The sequence below is a fragment of the Notothenia rossii genome (assembly GCF_949606895.1).
Source record: "Notothenia rossii genome assembly, chromosome: 12".
NCBI classification, from domain to species: domain Eukaryota; kingdom Metazoa; phylum Chordata; class Actinopteri; order Perciformes; family Nototheniidae; genus Notothenia; species Notothenia rossii.
Genome location: NC_136911.1, coordinates 21,246,259 through 21,266,397, shown reverse-complemented (window position 1 = coordinate 21,266,397; position 20,139 = coordinate 21,246,259). Strand labels below are relative to the sequence as shown.

At 41.4% G+C, this 20,139-nt stretch overlaps 1 protein-coding gene across 3 annotated transcripts in view; it reads right to left on the bottom strand.

Annotated features, from left to right (window-relative positions):
• Nucleotides 1-2,765: 2,765 nt before the first annotated feature.
• The window catches only part of oxsr1b (oxidative stress responsive kinase 1b), a 53,199-nt gene continuing 35,825 nt past the window's right edge, over nucleotides 2,766-20,139 (bottom strand). For 2 of the 3 annotated variants that reach the window (XM_079661080.1, XM_079661082.1), the window contains exons 5-19: nucleotides 15,695-15,750; nucleotides 15,387-15,496; nucleotides 15,081-15,182; nucleotides 14,817-14,950; nucleotides 13,596-13,644; nucleotides 12,207-12,272; nucleotides 11,262-11,384; nucleotides 10,694-10,771; nucleotides 7,322-7,357; nucleotides 6,471-6,605; nucleotides 6,330-6,385; nucleotides 6,042-6,094; nucleotides 5,666-5,734; nucleotides 5,519-5,583; nucleotides 2,766-5,069 (exon numbers count right to left, since the gene is read on the bottom strand). In XM_079661080.1, coding sequence (XP_079517206.1) covers nucleotides 4,995-5,069; nucleotides 5,519-5,583; nucleotides 5,666-5,734; nucleotides 6,042-6,094; nucleotides 6,330-6,385; nucleotides 6,471-6,605; nucleotides 7,322-7,357; nucleotides 10,694-10,771; nucleotides 11,262-11,384; nucleotides 12,207-12,272; nucleotides 13,596-13,644; nucleotides 14,817-14,950; nucleotides 15,081-15,182; nucleotides 15,387-15,496; nucleotides 15,695-15,750 — 1,207 coding nt within the window. In that variant the 3' untranslated portion in view covers nucleotides 2,766-4,994. The remainder of the gene's footprint in view (nucleotides 5,070-5,518; nucleotides 5,584-5,665; nucleotides 5,735-6,041; nucleotides 6,095-6,329; nucleotides 6,386-6,470; nucleotides 6,606-7,321; nucleotides 7,358-10,693; nucleotides 10,772-11,261; nucleotides 11,385-12,206; nucleotides 12,273-13,595; nucleotides 13,645-14,816; nucleotides 14,951-15,080; nucleotides 15,183-15,386; nucleotides 15,497-15,694; nucleotides 15,751-20,139) is intronic. The other variant, XM_079661081.1, reaches the window with a different exon arrangement.

The window sequence follows — 20,139 nt, the reverse complement described above, 5'->3', positions numbered from 1 at the left end:
ACGTTAAGCAACTTGGAGTTGACACGCCTGAAATTGAAAATCTGCCCGTTAAAAAAAAGCATCGTAAAGTCTACTGTATCTCCGATTGGGTGTGGTCAATACACTTTTCTAACAACAAAGCAGATAGTAGAAACTGGGGCATCGAGAGTGAAAGACATTAACTAGACAGAGGGTTTATTATGAAGATAAGCTGTTGACATGCATTATGGGTACTGTGTTGAAGCCTGATTGATATTTGGACTTGATATCAAGATATATTTCACAAGTTTGCATACTAAAGGGCCCTTTAATGTTTAAAAAGCAGGAAATGCCCTCTGGTGAAAGTGTAGTAAAGAGATTATTGCAGTCATAAAGATAGTGAGGATGGTAAACATTGGAGGCAGTGAGAGCAGAGGAACACATTCCAGAGTTTTAACCTCTTAAGCCCCGAGCCTGTTTTTCAGGTTTCAGGCTCGAAAATGACATTCCCAGAACAAATTACCATATCTTCCCTTCTAAAAGGGTTAAATTAATAATATTTTTTCTCAAAGTAATTATAAACCTCTGAGTTGGATGTAGAAAAGTCAGAATCAACATAGATGTTTTTTATTTTAAATAAAATTCAGATTGAACATGGTCAAAACCTGTAAATTATGGTGTCCGTCCAAAACATATTTTGTACTTATAGTGAAAACTAACCTTGGATGATGGGTTAGTAGACTAAAAGCTTTAGGAATCCAAAGTACAACATATAATAAGTACCCTGTATCAAGATTGATGCAAAACAAGTGATATTTGACCTTTTTAGACAGATTTAGCAACAAAAAAAACCTCTTCTGGGGCGATTTGGGTGGACTTTCCTTATCTCTGGCCCCCCTTGATCGATTTTGACATGTGACATCACTTTCTGACCGTTAGAGCCAATAGAATCGAAGGGAAATCGTCCCGCACACACTCATGTTAAAAAAAAGATGGCGTCTTCGCTCATTCAATCTTGCTACAGAGCATAAGAATGGCCAGCTCTACAATTTGAAAACGGAATTGCAGTTTTATTGCTTATAGATTATCAGAACATTTCAAAGGGGACACAGCATACTTGCCAACCTTGAGACCTCAGAAATTGGGAGCATTTCAAAATGCAAAATGGGGGGGGGGGGGGGGGGGGGGGGGGTGCTAGTGGATCGCCGGAGCTGTTAGATTAACATTAACATGCTTATCATAGCTCTAAGTGCAATGCCTTGCGGCCTGTAGCACCATCCTTTATGGAGTGTATGGGCACCACTGGGCAGGAAAGGAGTGAGCAGAGAGTAGTAGTTGTCGATTCTTGTTCTGTTTTCTGTGAATATCTGCCTCACCCTCTCAGACTTTGAGTTGCGCGCGCTACCAAAGAGACGTGTTACCATGGAAACCAAAATGGTGTAGCTGTATTAAAGTCAGAGTGGAAACAGTCCTGAGTAAATCTGATTTTGTCAGAAATCGGGAGAAATGCGGGAGAAATATGACCCCGGGAGGAAACCAGGAGAGGGCAATTAAATCGGGAGTCTCCCGCGGAAATCGGGAGGGTTGACAAGTATGGGACACAGCCACATTGGATATTAACCTATGGATTAACTACATCATCGTTGTTATCGTTTTAATGCCATTGAAGACCATCTTTGACCAGACAAAACCAAGGTAAGCCATGTTAGCGTTGTAGGCTACCTAGCGCCACATGTTTTGATGTACGTTTTTGTTGATAACGTCGCGAGTTTGTATCTTTCAGTGTTGAGTTGGGCACCATTAGATTATGTGTCTTTACGATCATAAACGATGTGTTGGATGTGCAGCTAGGATAAGTAATAAGGGAGCTAGGAGTGATTTTCGGTGCAGCAATAGGTTAGCATTTTTCGCTCGGGGCTAATTCAGAGGCTCACTGTTAGCATTGTGTTTGAGAAAAAAAATGAAAAAGATCAGTTAAATTAGTTTCCCCCGTTATATGGATATAACATATTCATAGTTTATTAAATATTAAGGTTCCTTAGACGTTGTTTCCTGCAAATTACACCATTTCGGCCGTGGGACTTAAGTTAAGTGGATATAAAACAATATTTACTTTTGGAAAAAAAGTGCACAAAGATAGACAGGCCAGAGGTCAAAAGTGAAAGATATATACCTTGGAGAGGCCCTATTCTGCTGATGTTCAGGTATCAGTATGTAGTGTCTCTTCTTTAAAGAGTCCTCTCCTGCTGATGTTCAGGTGTATATCAGTATGTAGTGTCTCTACTTTAAAGAGTCCTCTCCTGCTGATGTTCAGGTGTATATCAGTATGTAGTGTCTCTACTTTAAAGAGTCCTCTCCTGCTGATGTTCAGGTGTATATCAGTATGTAGTGTCTCTACTTTAAAGAGTCCTCTCCTGCTGATGTTCAGGTGTATATCAGTATGTAGTGTCTCTACTTTAAAGAGTCCTCTCCTGCTGATGTTCAGGTGTATATCAGTATGTAGTGTCTCTACTTTAAAGAGTCCTCTCCTGCTGATGTTCAGGTGTATATCAGTATGTAGTGTCTCTACTTTAAAGAGTCCTCTCCTGCTGATGTTCAGGTGTATATCAGTATGTAGTGTCTCTACTTTAAAGAGTCCTCTCCTGCTGATGTTCAGGTGTATATCAGTATGTAGTGTCTCGACTGTGACATGTCTCCATGCTTTAATGTTCAAAAAGCTCTTTATTTCTCTCATACTTATTTTTAACATTTATAGGAAAAGCTTACTACAAATGTCATGTGATAAATAAAATCAGAATATGCCAGGATCAGGCTGATGCTCATTCTTTATTGATTACAAATAATCCAGGGAAACATGCTTTGAACTCCCAAACGATCAACAGAAGAGCAAATGAGAAAGAATGAAAAAAACTAAAAACAGGACAGGCGGAAATCAAAAATATTTTACAGCCTACATGAGTTATTGCCCTTCTTCTGTTCAGTTGCTACAGCTTGGTTAGACTACATGTGAGCGGACACAAGAGAACAAAGCCAATGGATCTTCAACTCCATCAGAAGCAGGACTCGATGTCCGTCCACACACACGGACTCGATCTCCACACACACACACACACACACACACACACACACACACACACACACACACACACACACACACACACACACACACACACACACACACACACACACACACACACACACACACACACACACACACACACACACACACACACACACACACACACACACACACACACACACACACACACACAGTAACCTAGGGTTGCTAAACTTGAGGTGAAAACTTTACCTCAGGTATCTTCGCGTGTAACAGGAAGTACAGTTCAAAGATACTGACAATCTGAATCAAAACCTCAACATTATGTCCAAAAAATAATAAACTTGATCGTATTTATATAATGCTATGTAAAAGGTAACATTTTCAGGGTCCAACATTTCCTAAAGTAGTGCCATCAACTGCCAGATGCACATCGATTATTAACCCATTTCAGTAATGCACAAAAACATCCAGAGTGAAGGTTGTGAGGACGTAACTATACGGATAACAGATAACATATCCCAAACTCATAGCAATCAAAACTTTATGTTACTTATGTAACCTCAGTTCTCAGAGTACGATGAACGAAACCTCATTTAAAATGATAAAGGTTTGTTTTTAACATATTTGCTGGTTCTCAGTCAAATCATTTGGGGAATTCAAGATGACCAGTGCATCAACACAGCTGTGGCTCAACTGTAAAATATATTCTAACTTCCCAAAAAGGCAGAAAGTGATTTAGAAAGGAAAAAAGGAGCCTGTGAGCCTTCTTCCTAAACGCAGCGCTACAACCCACACTCGAGTCAGAGGACAGAAAGAAAGGCCCAGAGTGAAACACCCAGTATAAAAACAAACAAAGCCCAATGTCATTATGTACAGACTAGAGGTTACATCAAGTATGTTTCATCCACATGAACTAAAATCCACCTTTTTAAACGAATTTGAGAAACCATTTCCAGACAGACACTCAAACGCTGGTGGTTCCAGCTGTCATAGAACTTTTTCACTTATTTCAATATATCATCTAATTTACAAAAAGACATCACACCTGTGGTAAAGGAGTGGAGGCAAATTTAGAAGAAGTCAATGTTATCTACTTTTCCCTATTCATATACGTTTTGGTATATTTGAAGTTATTCATTTAAAGAACTGGACAATCTAATCAAGAGAAGACTGATACTTCTTAATGCTTGCTGTATTAATGCTAGATAGCGACAAAATTCACTATATTTTGTACTTATTATTGACCAAATTGTGCTACATTTTTCCCTGGGTGAGATCTTCCTGTCAATTTGTCTAAATACTCAAGTAGAGCACCAAATGTGTGTACATCCGCAGCTGAAAATAGTCCCTAAATTGTGTTTGAGTAGCTTTTGATGACGACTACAATACCCAGATATGTCAGGAAATCAATTTAAAAAAGAAATTATGAACATTCGAGACCACCACAGACCACAAAACTAGCCTCATCCTTTAAATATAACTTTTGGAAGTGCTGAAAATGATATTTAACATCACATTTGTTGAGTTGTCCTTGTATTTAGTTGGCTTAATCAAAATGGCGTAAAAAGTTAGACAGCTGAAACCACATTTTGCGACAACATATTGCTCCACATGGTAACTGGGGACCCCCCCCTGAAAACGTGCATTCAGTAGTTCTGATGAATATAAGGCATTGTTACACTTATCAGGGCGTTATTCAGATTGTGCAAATGCATCACATATTAGAGAAATATAAACGGATGAGGTGTAGATACTTGCATCCTTCTACATGTAAACTTTTGTCAGTGATACGTCAGCTGACCACGTTATCGAGGCAGCGTTGAATGTTTCCTACGGGCGACCAAACGCTTCTGTTTTCTTTGGCAGTAGTGGTTTCTTTATACAGCCATAGAAGAAAAAAAAAAATGCATTTATAACTTTTATTTTTTATTTTCACATTTTTTAGGCAAGTCACGGTCCAAGGTAGTTCGACAGTTTAGCTGATGCTGAGCTGAGCGAAGCCCATGAGTTTGACATCGTCCGGGAGTTCAGACCCCTCGGTTCCAGACGCCTGTGGAGAGAAAACGGGAGAAATCGACTGAAGAGAAGGAGGAAGTCGCTAGGTGCTAAAATATGTGTTTGTTTGTTGATGTTTGTGGGGTGTAGCAACACCAAATGCTAATGCTAACGTCATCCTGGTAACGATGAAGATAACATTCTTAAGATATTCAGTTGGATTTAATCCTACTTATATTGAGTTGACACAAATTCCACATACAGTATGGGGGAAAACAGGGACATTACTTATCTATTCAATTGTAATATGTTAACAGATACAAGATTATTTTAGAGTGTATTTCATTCAGAAACATCTTCCATATTTCTCTAAACATTAATTTTCCACTTTAAATTGATCCATGACTTCCCTTCACTAATGTGGCTGTGCTTCTAAGGGTTTTCACAGGTACAGTATGTTTGCTCTGTTTGAACAACACTTGGAGATGAAGGTGCAGCACTCACCAGTTTGAAAGTGACATTTTTATTGGCTTGAGGTTCGTCAACTATTTTCTGCAAATTGGCAGCAACTGGAAAGAAGACAATCAGAAATATGAGACAATGTGAGGTTGGGAAAATGTTGCTGTGGTGTATTTAATCAAAATCACTGACCTATTACTAAGTCCCTCCCGTCCACCAGGCCTGCAGACACCAGCTCCTGGGAAACACCGTCTGCTGTGTCTGAGAAACAGGATATATATATATACATGTGGTTTAAACACTTCCTCTGGTTCCTGATTGTTAAAATAGCTTTCTTCTCTTAAGGTTTTAGGTCGAATACAAATCAATCCTTTGACACAAACAGCTGTGTGTCAGCGTTTTGTTCTCAGGGCTGATAAATATTGATTTTCAAGGCCTTCGTACACTTTTTTTTTTTTTCATTCAGCTCACTGATTATTATCCAAAATGAAGCGCCCGCATCCAAGAAGTGAGACCCTAAAGACATTCCTTAACTACTCTATGACACAGGTTGGGAAACTCCACTCACCTCTGCCTGGCATGAACTCAAAGCGAATGTCATTTAGCTCCTTCTTTGAATTCCTGAGGAGATGAAAGAGATGACAGATTAGAGGAGCTAAGCAGATCATCTATCGGTTGATCAAACCTGTTAGAGACATATTTACAGAAAAGGATTAGGGCCTCATCAAGTACTTTAGTTCTGACAAGAAAAATCTGAACTCTTAGTAAAATCTGAATTCCCAGAACAAAAAGGTCACAATTCCCAAAAAAGCTTGGCCCCTATCCTCTTATTGTATGCACCAATAGGAAAACTCACCTTAACCGTAACACCAAACTAATGGGAGAGTTGACCCCTCCTGAGGCGGCTGGCACCTGTCAACACAAACAGATACAGGCTTTAGAGCAGAATGAAACATAATAAACCCACAGGAGTGCCGGGGGGGGGGGGGGGGCTCACCTGTGAGAGAGAAGCAGTGGTGGGAGACGTAGCCTGGGTGGGGGGCTGCAGTGGAACAGCCTGAGGTAGATCTGCCTGACCTGGGGTCAGCGGGGGGGGCAGACTGCTTAAAGGCTCTGGAGTCTGGAAGGACGGCTGGAGAAATGCATTAAAGAGAAGATGGATATCAATAAGACCTTTTTTTACCTTAGAAAAGAAGAAACCCATCTGTCAATCACAAACTGGAACTATTTGTGATTGACAGATGGAGAAAGTGGACTGATTTCGTAAAACCTCATAGGCCAGATTTGACTGTGAAGGCCTGATCACTCCCTAATGTTCCTACTTTTTACTGTTTTTATTCGAAGGCATTTCGGACAGACAAACTTAAGATGTACATGTACAGTTACTATGTCTTAAAGAAACACTAATTGTTTTACAAGATATATTCCAAAAAAGAAACCAAGATGTTTAGGATCAACAATGATTTAATTGATAGGAAAACCTGCCTTTCTTTCAGCAAGGTGCACCTTCTGCAGAATGAGTTACACTTTAATCACTGCTTCACTTGAGATAAGATAAGAGAGTACTGTATTGATGACATGTTTGAGTGACAGCAGAATGAAAACACATGGCATTGTACAATGAAAATAAAAAAGACTAGAAATAAACGAGGAATGTTTAATTTACAAATTAACAATAACCAAAAATATAAAGCAAGTTATAACATATACATAAGAACATATATACTTAACCTGTACTACTGACATTATATGAATGACACATGAAAGACTGATAACTATGAATAAAGTAATTTGCTGTGTAGAAACCACGCTGCTGCTGCTGTCAAGAAATCACTTTTAAAAGCTCACCTCCGAGTCCTGAGAGCCCTCCTTCACTCTGGGAGACTGTTAGAGACAGAGAGAAGAATACAACACTCAGAGAGGATATCAGTGTGACGCTGGAGAGCAAAGCAACATCACACACACACACACACGATGCAAAGAACACACAGGAAGCAGAGAGGTGGACGGATTAAAACGCATTTGCTGTCCTCATTTATCGGTCATCCGTTAAGGTGAATGCACTGATATCCGAACTGTGGGAACTCCAGATTCGCTTCACGACTTGGTGCTGATATGTTGTGTTAATGACAGAAGTTTGATATAGCTATGCATTGTCTAACAGGGCAGTAACCCCTTATATACAGTTGTGGTCAAAAGTTGTAAAGAACATGTATTTCATGACTGTCTCTACTTTTCAATAACTTCTACAACTCTTATTTATCTGTGATTAGAGCACATACTACTTTGTCACAAAACAAAAATCATGAAGTTTGGTTCTTTTATGAATTTATAATGGTTATAAAAATCTGCTGGGTCAAAAATATACATACAGCAATGATAACAATTGGTAACATCAGTGGCGGCGCTAGGGGGTGGCTACTTGGGCTCAAGCCCCGGATCTTTTCTGAAAAGCCCCGAATGTTTAACTGAAAAACGTCTCGTGAGTAATGTGCAGTACCGGAGTCCAACAGAGAGGCAGCAGCTGCGGGACAGTAGTCTGCATACTATCAACAACTTCAAAATTGTGGATAAGCCCCGAATCTCCTACAATCCTAAATCCACCACTGGGTAACATGTCCCTTCTTTACAAGTGTATGTAAACTTTTGACCACAACTGTATCTGTATCTCCATATTTACATCAATAATAAGCCAAAAAACACTGATTCCTATCTAATTACTTGATATATCATGAAGCTAATGCTAATCTGAGCTGTAAACGAGTGAAATACATATTCTATAGCACTTCTGCTTTTAGTTTGAGTTTGAAAAGCAGAGAAGCAGCATACAGTAAGTGAACAAAAAATCTAGATAGAGAGGGTCAAAAGGCGCTTTCACACCGGAGTACTTTTCCCGTTTAGTTCTGATAGTTCCTGGGATTTTGCGTTCACTCCAAATAGAGAACTTAGTTCATGAGAACCTTTTCACCCATTTTTAGTGCGTGCTAGAGGTGGTACTTTCCTGGCGAGAAAAAAGTTAAAATTTCTGATTGGCTGGACGGATTGCAAACCACGCCCCGGAAATCTCGGAAAAGCTTTTTGAAGCCGCCATTGTATTTGCTGGCATTAGCATTATTAGCATTAGCATTAGCCCCGCGCACCAGCGGAGAGAGACTAATTTATGGCAACACAAAAAAAAAACATGGGAGCGGTGGAGATGAGGAGGTGTCGGCGTTCTGGCGATTTACTCGGAAAGCTTCAGTAGAAGCTGCTGGGAGTCCCAGCAGCGTCTACTGAAGCCAGTCCCCAACTCCGGGGACTTCGGGTGGCAGTATACGCCGTGAAGTGGTTTGCGGCATGCCAGTAAACCCAAAGCAGAAGAAGACGAAGTGACGTCAGCGGCTTCATTTGCGTAATCTTCCCTCAGGGACTTATTCCGGTGTGAACGTGATCGGCTCTTTAGTTCCATGGGGGAACTAAGGCCCCGGCCACACGAGGACGCATACGGCTAAACGCATAGGATTAACGCAAACGCAAAAAAGCTTCCGTTCACACGCAATGTTCACCGGATAGTGTCTGTCCACACGAGACAGCTCTGTTTAGCTCCAACCGCTGGAGAAGCTGCAGTACATGCAGGAGCCTGTACGTGGCGCTGTAACTTCCTCCACAAAAGCAGCGAAGAAGCATGGTTGTCATGGTTGCCCTTCTGTTTATTCTCCGCGGTGGGGGCCGAGGGAACCGGGCAGAGTTTTTCGCCAGTCAACGTGTGTTAAAGTTTAAATCTTCCGGACAAAATTATAAAAGTGCCGGTCAAAGGTCTTCTTTGTTATTTATTGAGCTTTAAAACAAATGGATAACGAATCTATATAATATAATAATATAATACATGGAGCCTCTCTTTTTCCTCCCTCTCTTCTGACAGCGTCAGTGTCTGTCTCATGCAGCAGCTGATCCAGTAATGAGTGACCCGAGAGTAAAAATAAACATATTTATAACTAGTTTAGGTAGTTTGAGAGGTAATTAAAATAGCTAAGGGTGGTGATCTGACTTGAAGTGTGTGTTTTTCTCCGTTCACCGCTGCATCACAGCGGGAGGAGCTGCAGGTGAGCAGAGCTGCGTGTCTCCGTCCTGTCAGATTAGACTTCACTCGCGTTTATGTCCATATCGAGAGAATGATAAATAATCTGAATTCAGTGTGCAGTTTACTTTGACGCGGGGGTGAGCAGCAGAGGTGGCGAGAGGCGGGGCTATTGCGTCATCATTATCAGAAAAAGATCGTAGGGCGCACACGGAGCTGTTGGACCCCCCAGAGCGTTGCATGTGCCGTTCTATCCACCTTGGGACCCGTTATCGTTTCCGCAGTTGTTTACTGTCATATTCGGTCGTCCTCGTGTGGCAGGGGCCTAAGTGCTGGGAACTAAGTACGGCAAAGTACTTGGTGTGAAAGCGGCTAAAGTGTTCATTTTCAACTAAAATAAAGATTTGAAACCAACTAGAAACGTAGCCTTGCAGACCTAAATAAAGACAACCTGAGAGGCGGTGAATCGAAAAAGTGACTGCGTGTTTAGGATGTTATTGTATGAATATATATTGCTAATAAAGCCGGTGTAAGAGAATGAAGTTCAGTCGCCAACAAGTAGCATCAGAAGCAAAACCAAAAGAGCCCATTTGTGCCAGAAAAGCATCAAAGCAGAAGAGATTTGGTCAAATTTGAATCCCTTGATGGTAATTAGTGCTGTAATTAAAAACAGGGTTGATAAGTCATTTGCCTTGTGATCTGGTCAGTATTCATTACAAGTGATTTAGAAAGAGGGATGGAAATACAGATGGCTTCCAGGAAAGGTACTCTCAGGTCTTTAAACACATGTTGATTCACACTCAAAGTAGCGTTTAAGCTTTTAAAGAAGAGGTATCTAACAAATGTATGAATGTAGTTATGTGGACTTATAATCATAATCTTGCACTATTTCATTCTACTCGGACTCTTCTTGCATCACTTCATCACTACTGTTTTTAAAATGTGTTTTAAGTCCTATATATAATATGTTGCATTACTTACTTAATACTTCCATATCTACACTGTCCTCTGCATATGACAATACAGCCTTTGAATCTCTAACAACAACTTCCTTATCGAGTGTTTCCCGCCCTCTATAGCGGCTCCTAGCGCTAAAGCTAACGTGCTTGAGAGTGCTTCCTTGTTAGGGGAATGCCATCTGTATCGTGGTGCGAGTGAACAACCCTGTGTGTGGGCAGCTCCAGAGGGAGGGTGAAGCGCACTTGTCGCCTGGTGGCACTAACAGGCTTCACCTGCTTCTCCTTGGCCGTCAGACAGAACACAAACACAAAACACACACACACACACACACACACTCAGTGGAGAGACAAAGGACACACATGCTACTGCACAGACATGGGAAGGACACTTTAAACATCGTATAGAGATTGAAAATACAGGGCGAAGCTTCGGGACAAAACAGACAGAAATAGGAACTGACGCAACCATTGTTCTGAATCTCTTCGGCTATATATATATATATATATATATATTATTAATAATAATTATAATAAGACTTGTATAGAGAGTCTCCTCGCACTATTTATATTTACTTGCACTGTTGGAGGAGCCTGTGACCTCAGATTTTCATTGACATATCAACACTGTAACTAATGTGCTAATGACAATAAAAGCCTTGAATCTTGAATGAACTTCCTGTCGGAGGGCTTCATAACTTCCTGTCGGAGGGCTTCATAACTTCCTGTCGGAGGGCTTCATAACTTCCTGTCTGAGGTTTGCTGTGTCTCTCACCCTTAAGGCAGCGATGGCTGCTTGGCCCTCTTCACTCTCTTCGTCCAGCTCGTCGTCGCTCCACTCCCACTCTCCATCCTCCGTTTTATGAAGCCGACCGCTTGAACCAGGAACTCTGCGTACCTGAGGAAACAACATGTCTCTGATTGGCTGAAACACCAAACAGGTCATTGCAGCATTACCCATAATCCCCTCTGTTTCAGCCCTGTTTCCAAAGTGCTGATTCTCTGTCTGTTACTTTAGATGAAAATAAGGAGCCCCTCCCCACGCCCCTCTGAGAGAGATTTGGTTAAAAAGAACTCAATGGTGCTCTAGGAGGAGATTCAGGTGATAAGGGGGGGGGTTACCTTGGTTGCTGATTGGCTAATGGTTACACAAGACAAAACATCGTTATGACATCATAAAGTAGCCAAAATCTGATCAGCTCATTTTCAGACAGGTTTTTATAGAAATGGATCAAAAAGAGAGAGAATCTTTGTTCCTGAAACTTTCAGAGTCTCTTTCCACAGAGGGGACACATGTTCATGTAGAAGAGACATGAAGAAGAGGGGACACATGTTGATGTAGAAGAGACATGAAGAAGAGGGGACACATGTTGATGTAGAAGAGACATGAAGAAGAGGGGACACATGTTGATGTAGAAGAGACATGAAGAAGAGGGGACACATGTTGATGTAGAAGAGACATGAAGAAGAGGGGACACATGTTGATGTAGAAGAGACATGAAGAAGAGGGGACACATGTTGATGTAGAAGAGACATGGAGAAGAGGGGACACATGTTGATGTAGAAGAGACATGGAGAAGAGGGGACACATGTTGATGTAGAAGAGACATGGAGAAGAGGGGACACATGTTGATGTAGAAGAGACATGGAGAAATGGGTTTTGTATAATAGGTGACCTTTAATAAAAGCAGAGAGTAGATTCAAACCGCTCACGTCTTACCCTTTTCGACCTCTCTGTTATTGTGGGCGCTCTCTGCAGCAACCTGTCGTGTAGATATTCATGGGTCTGTCAGGAGGAAAGGAAATAATCTGATTAAGGATTCAGTCATTTAACTGTGACCTATAATGTGCTTTACTAACACTCTTAGCTACACTGGCTTCATGTCAAGTTGTGAATTCAATCCAATAACTACTTTTGAAGCCTTGCAGAATAGGGCTCCACCAACAGTGACCTCAGCGCTCAAGGTGCAAGAAGCACTGAGGGTCAGGTCTCTTTAGTTTCAAATCTCATCTGAAAACCTAATTACTTCTGGTCATGCTTTCTTTAGTATATCAATTCCTGCTTATTGTATGTAACCTTGGTTGAATGAAAAGCTCACTTTAATCCCAACATTCACGGTCAAATCAACTTTTGCTTGTGTTACCAACAGTGACATACAGTATACGCAGATTTGGACCAACTTCTTTACAGTATTTTAATTTACATTTTGTTTTAGCTGTATCTATCATGCATGCTTATAGTCTACTAAAAGGTGGGGTAGGTCATTTTGGAGAAACCAGCTCGAGTGCGCTGGAATTTGAAAATACACAGCCGGAAAAAATCTGCCACTTCCTTACAGAGCCCCTCCTCCAACACACAAGAACGCGCACATGACCAATGAGGGCACGAGATAAGTTTGTGCACAGATGGAAGGCTGACAGGCAGGTAGGCCATCCAGTTACTTTAGCCGGGCTGGCTCAGATGATTGGTCGTGATTTTTACAGCACTACGGCTTCCACAGATGATATTTTTTATGTATTTATTTTCAAAGCACTTAAGATATTCATTGCTATCAGGATGTTAAGAGCATTCCATGGAATATAACAACAAGTGTATCTCGAGCCGGTTTCTCAAACTTACCTACCCCACCTTTAACTCAATAAAAACTTTGAATCTGAGCAAATCAATAATCGCCGATTGCTCGACAGCCATTTTAGTCCCATCTGCAGGTTTCCTCATTAATAAAAATGTGTACCTTATATAAAATAACCTTCTTATTATACATCCATGAAAAGAACCACAACGCCTGCCCTCTGCTGGCCACACAGAGTACTGCAGGTCCAGAGAAAGGCCATGAAAACCAATCAGATTGTGTTTGAGCAGTGAGACATGCTGAGTCGGCACTCTAGTTGTCCCAGTTTTTAGGGTGGTGTGCAGCCAGAGCTGGAGTTTCACTGCTTATCTCAGGGAAAGTAGTTGGTTAATGTTCATCTTGTGATGCATTAGGATTCATAAACAACCTACAAAGAGCAGCTTCATTTTAAACTCTTCAGATGCTATTTTATCAGCAGGATTTAAAACGCTGACACGCTGACTCTCTGGTCCGCAGCGAGCTAAAGAAGAACCTACCTTTGCTTTCTGAAAGAATTTATGCTTCAACAGCTCTATGGAAGTCGGCCTGGAAAACAGCAGAAAGAGAACAAACGAGTCTTTAATACTTGTGAAGAGTTATTGAAGTGACTGTTATTTCGTATATATTGATTGTTGTGCTTTATTTATGTCTAAATGTGTGCATATGTGACCTGCTCCATCGCATTGACCCGAAGACAAATTTTGAGTTGTGTACACTGCTGGAAAGAGGAGATTCCTAGCTTTCTAATGATATCAGGATTGATGTTGTACTCCAAATATTAAGCAAAATATGTCACATTATATAATGACTGTCACCGAGTTATCATTTTGAGAAAAAGGCCTTCAAAGTTTCCTCTTCTCTGGAATCCATCGATCTGATTGGTTATTAGCAAATGATCAAAATGGTACGGAGGGAAAATATTTTTGTTTGGATTACTGGTATGGGGGAAGCTCGCGAGTGTGTGTGTGTGTGTGTGTGTGTGTGTGTGTGTGTGTGTGTGTGTGTGTGTGTGTGTGTGTGTGTGTGTGTGTGTGTGTGTGTGTGTGTGTGTGTGTGTGTATTTTTGCGTTTGTGTGTGTGTATTTTTGCGTTTGTGTGTGTGTATTGTGTTTGTTTCCCGGGGAAAACACTCAGGAGAAACACCGGCTGCTGTGACGCTAAGTTACTCCGTTCTCCGCTTCTAATTATGCCGAAGCTTCAAAGTTGTATTTACCTCGTTTATTTGAGATCAGATGAAAACAAACTGTCACGGACCCTGCCGTGTTATCTATGATTACTACACGCCTTACATTCATAATTTCAGCCGGAGGGAGGGGGGGCGGCGCTGCGGAACAGCAGAGTGGCGAGGGGGAGCTTTCTTCTTCCCTTTACAAGATTCAAACATGTATTTATCGTGTGATTTTGGAAATAAAAGTTTCCTATTCTGAAAGCCAAGACTTTGTTTATTTAAAATGAAACAAAACAGCCGAATCCCGAAAAACTATTTTTTTTACACAAATCCACGTTTATTTTGAAATGAGCCGTTGAGACTTCCGACTGATTTCGATAGAGCGGGTCACATATGTATAAATGTGTCTTTTGATTGTGTATATACATTTTTTTTTTTATATATCTTTGATATTGTATTCGGGATTGTGGGAAACGGTATTTCGATCCCTCTGTCTGTACACACAAACTGAAAGTTGACTTTGAGAGGTATTCTTAAAAACAATCCACACCTTTTCTCCGGGTCCTTCTGTAGACACATGGAGATCATCTTCCTGAAGGATTTGCCGTATTTCTTCACCATCTCTTTGTCCGTGACGCCGGTCTCCAGAGCGGGGGGGTCGTTCTGCAGCGTCAGCATCAAGACCTGGACACACAGCATTACTCAAATGTCACAGACCTTTGGTATCTCGTTCGCTGCGTTCACAGGAAGTCAAAGATGGCATTTGTTCCGTGTCATTAACTCATTAAGTAGGAAAGCTCCACAGTGTCCTCACCTTCATCGGAGGGTATTTGTGATACGGCGCGGCCCCCGTGGCAAGCTCGATGGCTGTGATGCCAAAACTCCAGATATCTGCTTTGAAGTCGTAACCCCTCACCTGTGGAAAAAGAAACATATAATCTTTATCTCATATTCAAATGAGGGACAAAAAGTAGACAACGTTGTATTTAAAGTACAAAATACTGTCCTTTATATCAGTAAAGAAATCAAAGAAAAACAGCAGCTTTTTGATGAATTTAAATAGATAAAATAAATTTTGATTAAAGTTGTGAGTTTTCAATGATTGTAACTTGGCACCAACCTGCTCCATGACCTCGGGGGCCATCCAGCACGGCGTTCCCACAAACGTCTTGCGCACTTTATTTCTCGTCATGTCACCACCTGTTGCTAGAAAGGCACTGACGCCAAAATCTGAAGCAGGGAAACAGAGAGTATTCATTAGAGAAAAGCACAGTGAAAGGACCTGAAGCAGGAAGTCAAGAAGGGGTCGCTTTCCACGGACAAGGCTTCCTATGCATAAATACACCATTGGCACTTGGCAGTTTAATAGAGGCTGAAACAAACAAAAACAGACATTTTAAATCAAGGTTGGTGTCGACGGGTAAATACCTGCAATCTGCACTGAACCGTCGTCTCCGAGGAGAATGTTTCCAGCCTTAACATCTCTGTGAAAGACAAGAATTCAAACATTAAAAAAAGGACACAAGTTATTTGAAATATTACCTGAGTTTAAGCTACCTTAGTATATTGTCTTTACCTTTTAGGGATGTTTAAATCCCTTCTTAAGACCCACCTCTTCTCCTTCTTAGCGTATTGACAGCTTGTAGATTATTGCTTTTAAATTGTCTACGGTTGTGACTTGTTTATGGTGTGTGAGCTGAGCCGTGTGATTGGTTGTATGTTTTGTTTGACTGTACAGCACTTTATAAATAAAGCTGTGTTGTATTTTCTACTTCGCCATACAAGAAATAGGATTCATCTTTCCGCTACTCTTATTTTAGATTTATTAGCAACTCAAGACAGTCTGTCGTTCATTTGTTCGTCCCTGTTGATCCTCCCCCTAGTGGTGATAAGAGGATTCAGAGGGGATGTCTGTCTGCCACCTCACCAGCCAGACACTGTTGTCATAGTGACAGACTCTCAGTGATGAAAGTGGAAAGGGTCAAGTGAAAGACGAGGGAATAAAAAGGCGAGGGTGGCGGCGGTGTCACAGACGATGTCCAGGCTTTTCAGGAAGAGCTTTTTAAAAGAGAATAATGGCAGGAGGGATTTGACACACAACCCCCGGAGCACTGAAACAACGCCTTCCAACAGATTTCATTAGCACAGAATCACCTCTTAAAGCTGGACTGACAAGAACCGATGCAGTTCCTCCTGCTACCAGGTGGGGGCAGTAGAGTCATGTCAGATTGCACTGAAGGACACATGCTGTGGGATATTTCCAGCTAACAAATGGCTCTCAATGAAAGTAAAAATAGATGTGTCTTTGGAGTATTGCTTTGGAGATGACTCAGCTTCCCAGAAACAAAGCCTCACTTTATCTGCTGTATAATTTAATCCTTATAGACTTCGCCAAATAGCAGATACACCGGGGGGTTAAATGCTGCAGAGGTAATTGGGGTTTGGGGATATTCTTGTTCTCAGACAGGAATACTGCTGAAGCATGCTGACAACTTTGAAATGCATTCTGTAACGACCCAAGGATCCCGATATTTGAATGACTTAATGAGGTTTGGAAGCAAAAAGGGAGACAACGTGGGATCTGCAGTTTAACACAGCGATTTGAGCCTTTTCAGACCGTTTACATGCACAGCAAAACTGATATAACACACTACAGGAAAGGGAGAAAAGCACAACGGGGCTTCTTTAAGAGTTCGCGAGGTTAGGGTTCAGATATTTGTTCGATTGCTGGTGAATTTGTGAGATTATTTGCGAGGAGTGTCACAGCCGATCTCACCGTGACAGGGAGTGGCACACAGTGAGCCTCAGCATACGGGACATATTAGGACCTTTGGCTGAAGAAGCAAAGCATGGGGATTCCCAGAGGAGGGCAAATATCTGCAGGGATGATACAACTATTCAGACTCTGAAGTGTTTTCAGGGAGAAAGAGTGTCTGTGTTCTACATGTCTCCAAACTTTGATAAGGTCTAGACGAGTTCAATGATGTATCGAGGGATGATTCAGCGGAAGGGGATGAAGAACAGACATGACGGCTTTTGCTCGTGGCTTGGAAAGGCGTGTCTCTTTTTACTGTCCTGACATCACAGCTAGGTGCTTTCAGGTCACAGTGGCCGTTTCTCAATGTCGAGGAGGCTTTGCTTGGTAGCACACGCATGCTGGGCGTTTAAACAGTGATTCGGCGCCACTGGATGACGTAGCATGCTTGAAGTAGTGGAGCAGCTTTACTCGACATTGAGAAACGGCCCGTGTGTTCCAGTTTCTGCCTCTCACTGCTTGGCGCTTAGAAAGAAGAAGAACGCGCTCGTCCTCCACCTTGAGCGTCAGTGTGGGTGATTTACGCCTGGTCATTTGAAAAGTTGCTTTTTAAAAAAGGGTTGCACAGAGGAGGACCACCTGAGGCTGAAACCACAGCGTCCTCTCTCAGTGGGTCCAGTCACGGCTTCCTGTGAGCCAGGGGTTAGCCAATTATGAGCTGCATTTCAACGGGCTCAGTTCAGGCCACGCTAACGTTACTTAAATCATATTTGGCGCCAACAATAGCTGAGGATGCTTCTGGAAACATGTCAGAAAGTTGACCCAATGCTGGCTGGAGAAACATGTTTTTATGCCAATGATGAAGAGCTTAAAACACAATGATCATTCATAAGAAATCCGAACAAATGTAGGCGTAACGCTGAGGTCGATTAGCGAATTGCACTCTTAGTGGTGCTAAATCGCAATACATGTAAACTACAGGATATGAATTAGGACCATTACTCACCACTTAGATATATCTCTATACTAATGAGCTCTAAATTCACCAATTATATCGTTTACGCTGAGAAACAGTATCTTATTATTGCTTTAATGTGGATTAGACACGCCCCACTCTGAACCCACGGCGTGTCATCGCTCACTAAGAGAGGTCGAGGTGATCTGAGGTCCTTCGGCATTCATTCAAAAAGCACGAAGGCTTCGGTTTACTGCAGCAGATTGTGATACTCCGAGGGAAAAGGCTGCAGACAGTCATTAACATTCAATGGAGAGGAGGAGGAGGAGGAGGAGGAGGAGGAGGGGGAGGGGGAGGAGGAGGAGGAGGAGGAGGAGGAGGAGGTGGTGACACAATGCACCATGCAAGATCTCAGAAATACTGTAGTTGCGAGGAAACTGCAGTTTAACTCCCATAGAGACGTGATTCTGCAGAGGTGGGAGAAGTACTCAGGTCTTGTACTTGAGTAAAAGTAGAAGTACTCAGATCTTGTACTTGAGTAAAAGTAGAAGTACTCAGATCTTGTACTTGAGTAAAAGTAGAAGTACTCAGATCTTGTACCTGAGTAAAAGTAGAAGTACTCAGATCTTGTACTTGAGTAAAAGTAGAAGTACTCAGATCTTGTACCTGAGTAAAAGTAAAAGTACTCAGGTCTTGTGCTTGAGTAAAAGTAGAAGTACTCAGATCTTGTACTTGAGTAAAAGTAGAAGTACTCAGATGTTGTACTTGAGTAAAAGTAGAAGTATTCAGATCTTGTACTTGAGTAAAAGTAGAAGTACTCAGATCTTGTACTTGAGTAAAAGTAGAAGTACTCAGATCTTGTACTTGAGTAAAAGTAGAAGTACCAGAGTGTAGGAATACTCTGTTTCAGTAAAAGTCCTGCATTCAAAATGTTCCTCAAGTAAAAGTAGAAAAGTATTCTCATCAAAATATAGTGAAAGACAGTAAAAGTAGTCATTGTGCAGATTGGTCCATTTCAGAATAATAGATATGATATGTTTTATAATGATTGATCAGGAAAGTGTTCTTAAAGCTGGTAAAGGTGCAGCTAGTTTGAATGACTTTGTATACTGCAGGGTAGCTTGTGGATTTACTCCAGGTGGAACTAAAGTCTGATTTAACACTTGATTATATTTCACATCATTCATCCACATCTGTAAAGTAACTAAAGGTATTAAATACATGTAGGGGAGTAGAAGTACACCATGTACCTCTGAACTGTAGAGGAGTAGAAGTATGAAATTGAAATTCTCAAATAAAAAGGCCCCAAGATTGTACTTAAATACAGTACTTGAATAAATCTACTTTAATGTACAATTTCATCGTTTAATCTAAATATATTTTTTATATGTCTACTCCATAATATGTGTAGTTTGTTTTGATGTCTTTTACTGGTATCTGTATTCTGTGTTTTATCAATTTCCTGTGAAATGTCTATGTGAAGCACTTTGGACTGCACTGGCCTCCACATATTTACGATCTGCTGAAATGATAGCCAGGTGGGAACAGAGCGGTATGAAAGTGTCAGGAAGATTGATCCTCCTCATCTGGCAGCTCCGGCACCTCGTGTGACATCACATCCTGGTGAAAAGAGGCTTTACGAGCCGCCCTGAGGGTCTCCTATACACACGAAAAGACCTCCCGTTCCTCAAAAACAACCTCCCTTAGCTTCTCTGCTTTGATTGCTTTCTCCTTTCTGCTGAGTTTCATCTCATCAGATCAATTGTATATCTTGTTTTGTCAATTCTCCACCAAAGGATCTCCCAGAGGCGACATAACCGCAGCCATTAGCTGATTATTACTGAAGCTCACATCCAGTATTCTGCCTCCCATAGCTCCAGAAGACGGGAGGTTAAGAGGTGAGAACGAATTAAAGCTCCACACAAAAGAGAGGAACAATAATTCAATCTTCACACGGATTTCCTCTGATTGGTCTGGCGAAGTCTAGGTTGCTCAGGAAGGATTCTTACGGAGCAAAATGACCACGAAGTCTCTAAGCATCAGCCGTGATTACCTGCCGTTTTCATTGTAGTTTGATTTAGGCAACATTTTGGTTTTCCCATGGTACTTCTACTTTCACCAGAGTATTTTGAACCACGAGTATCTGTACTTCTACTTTCACCA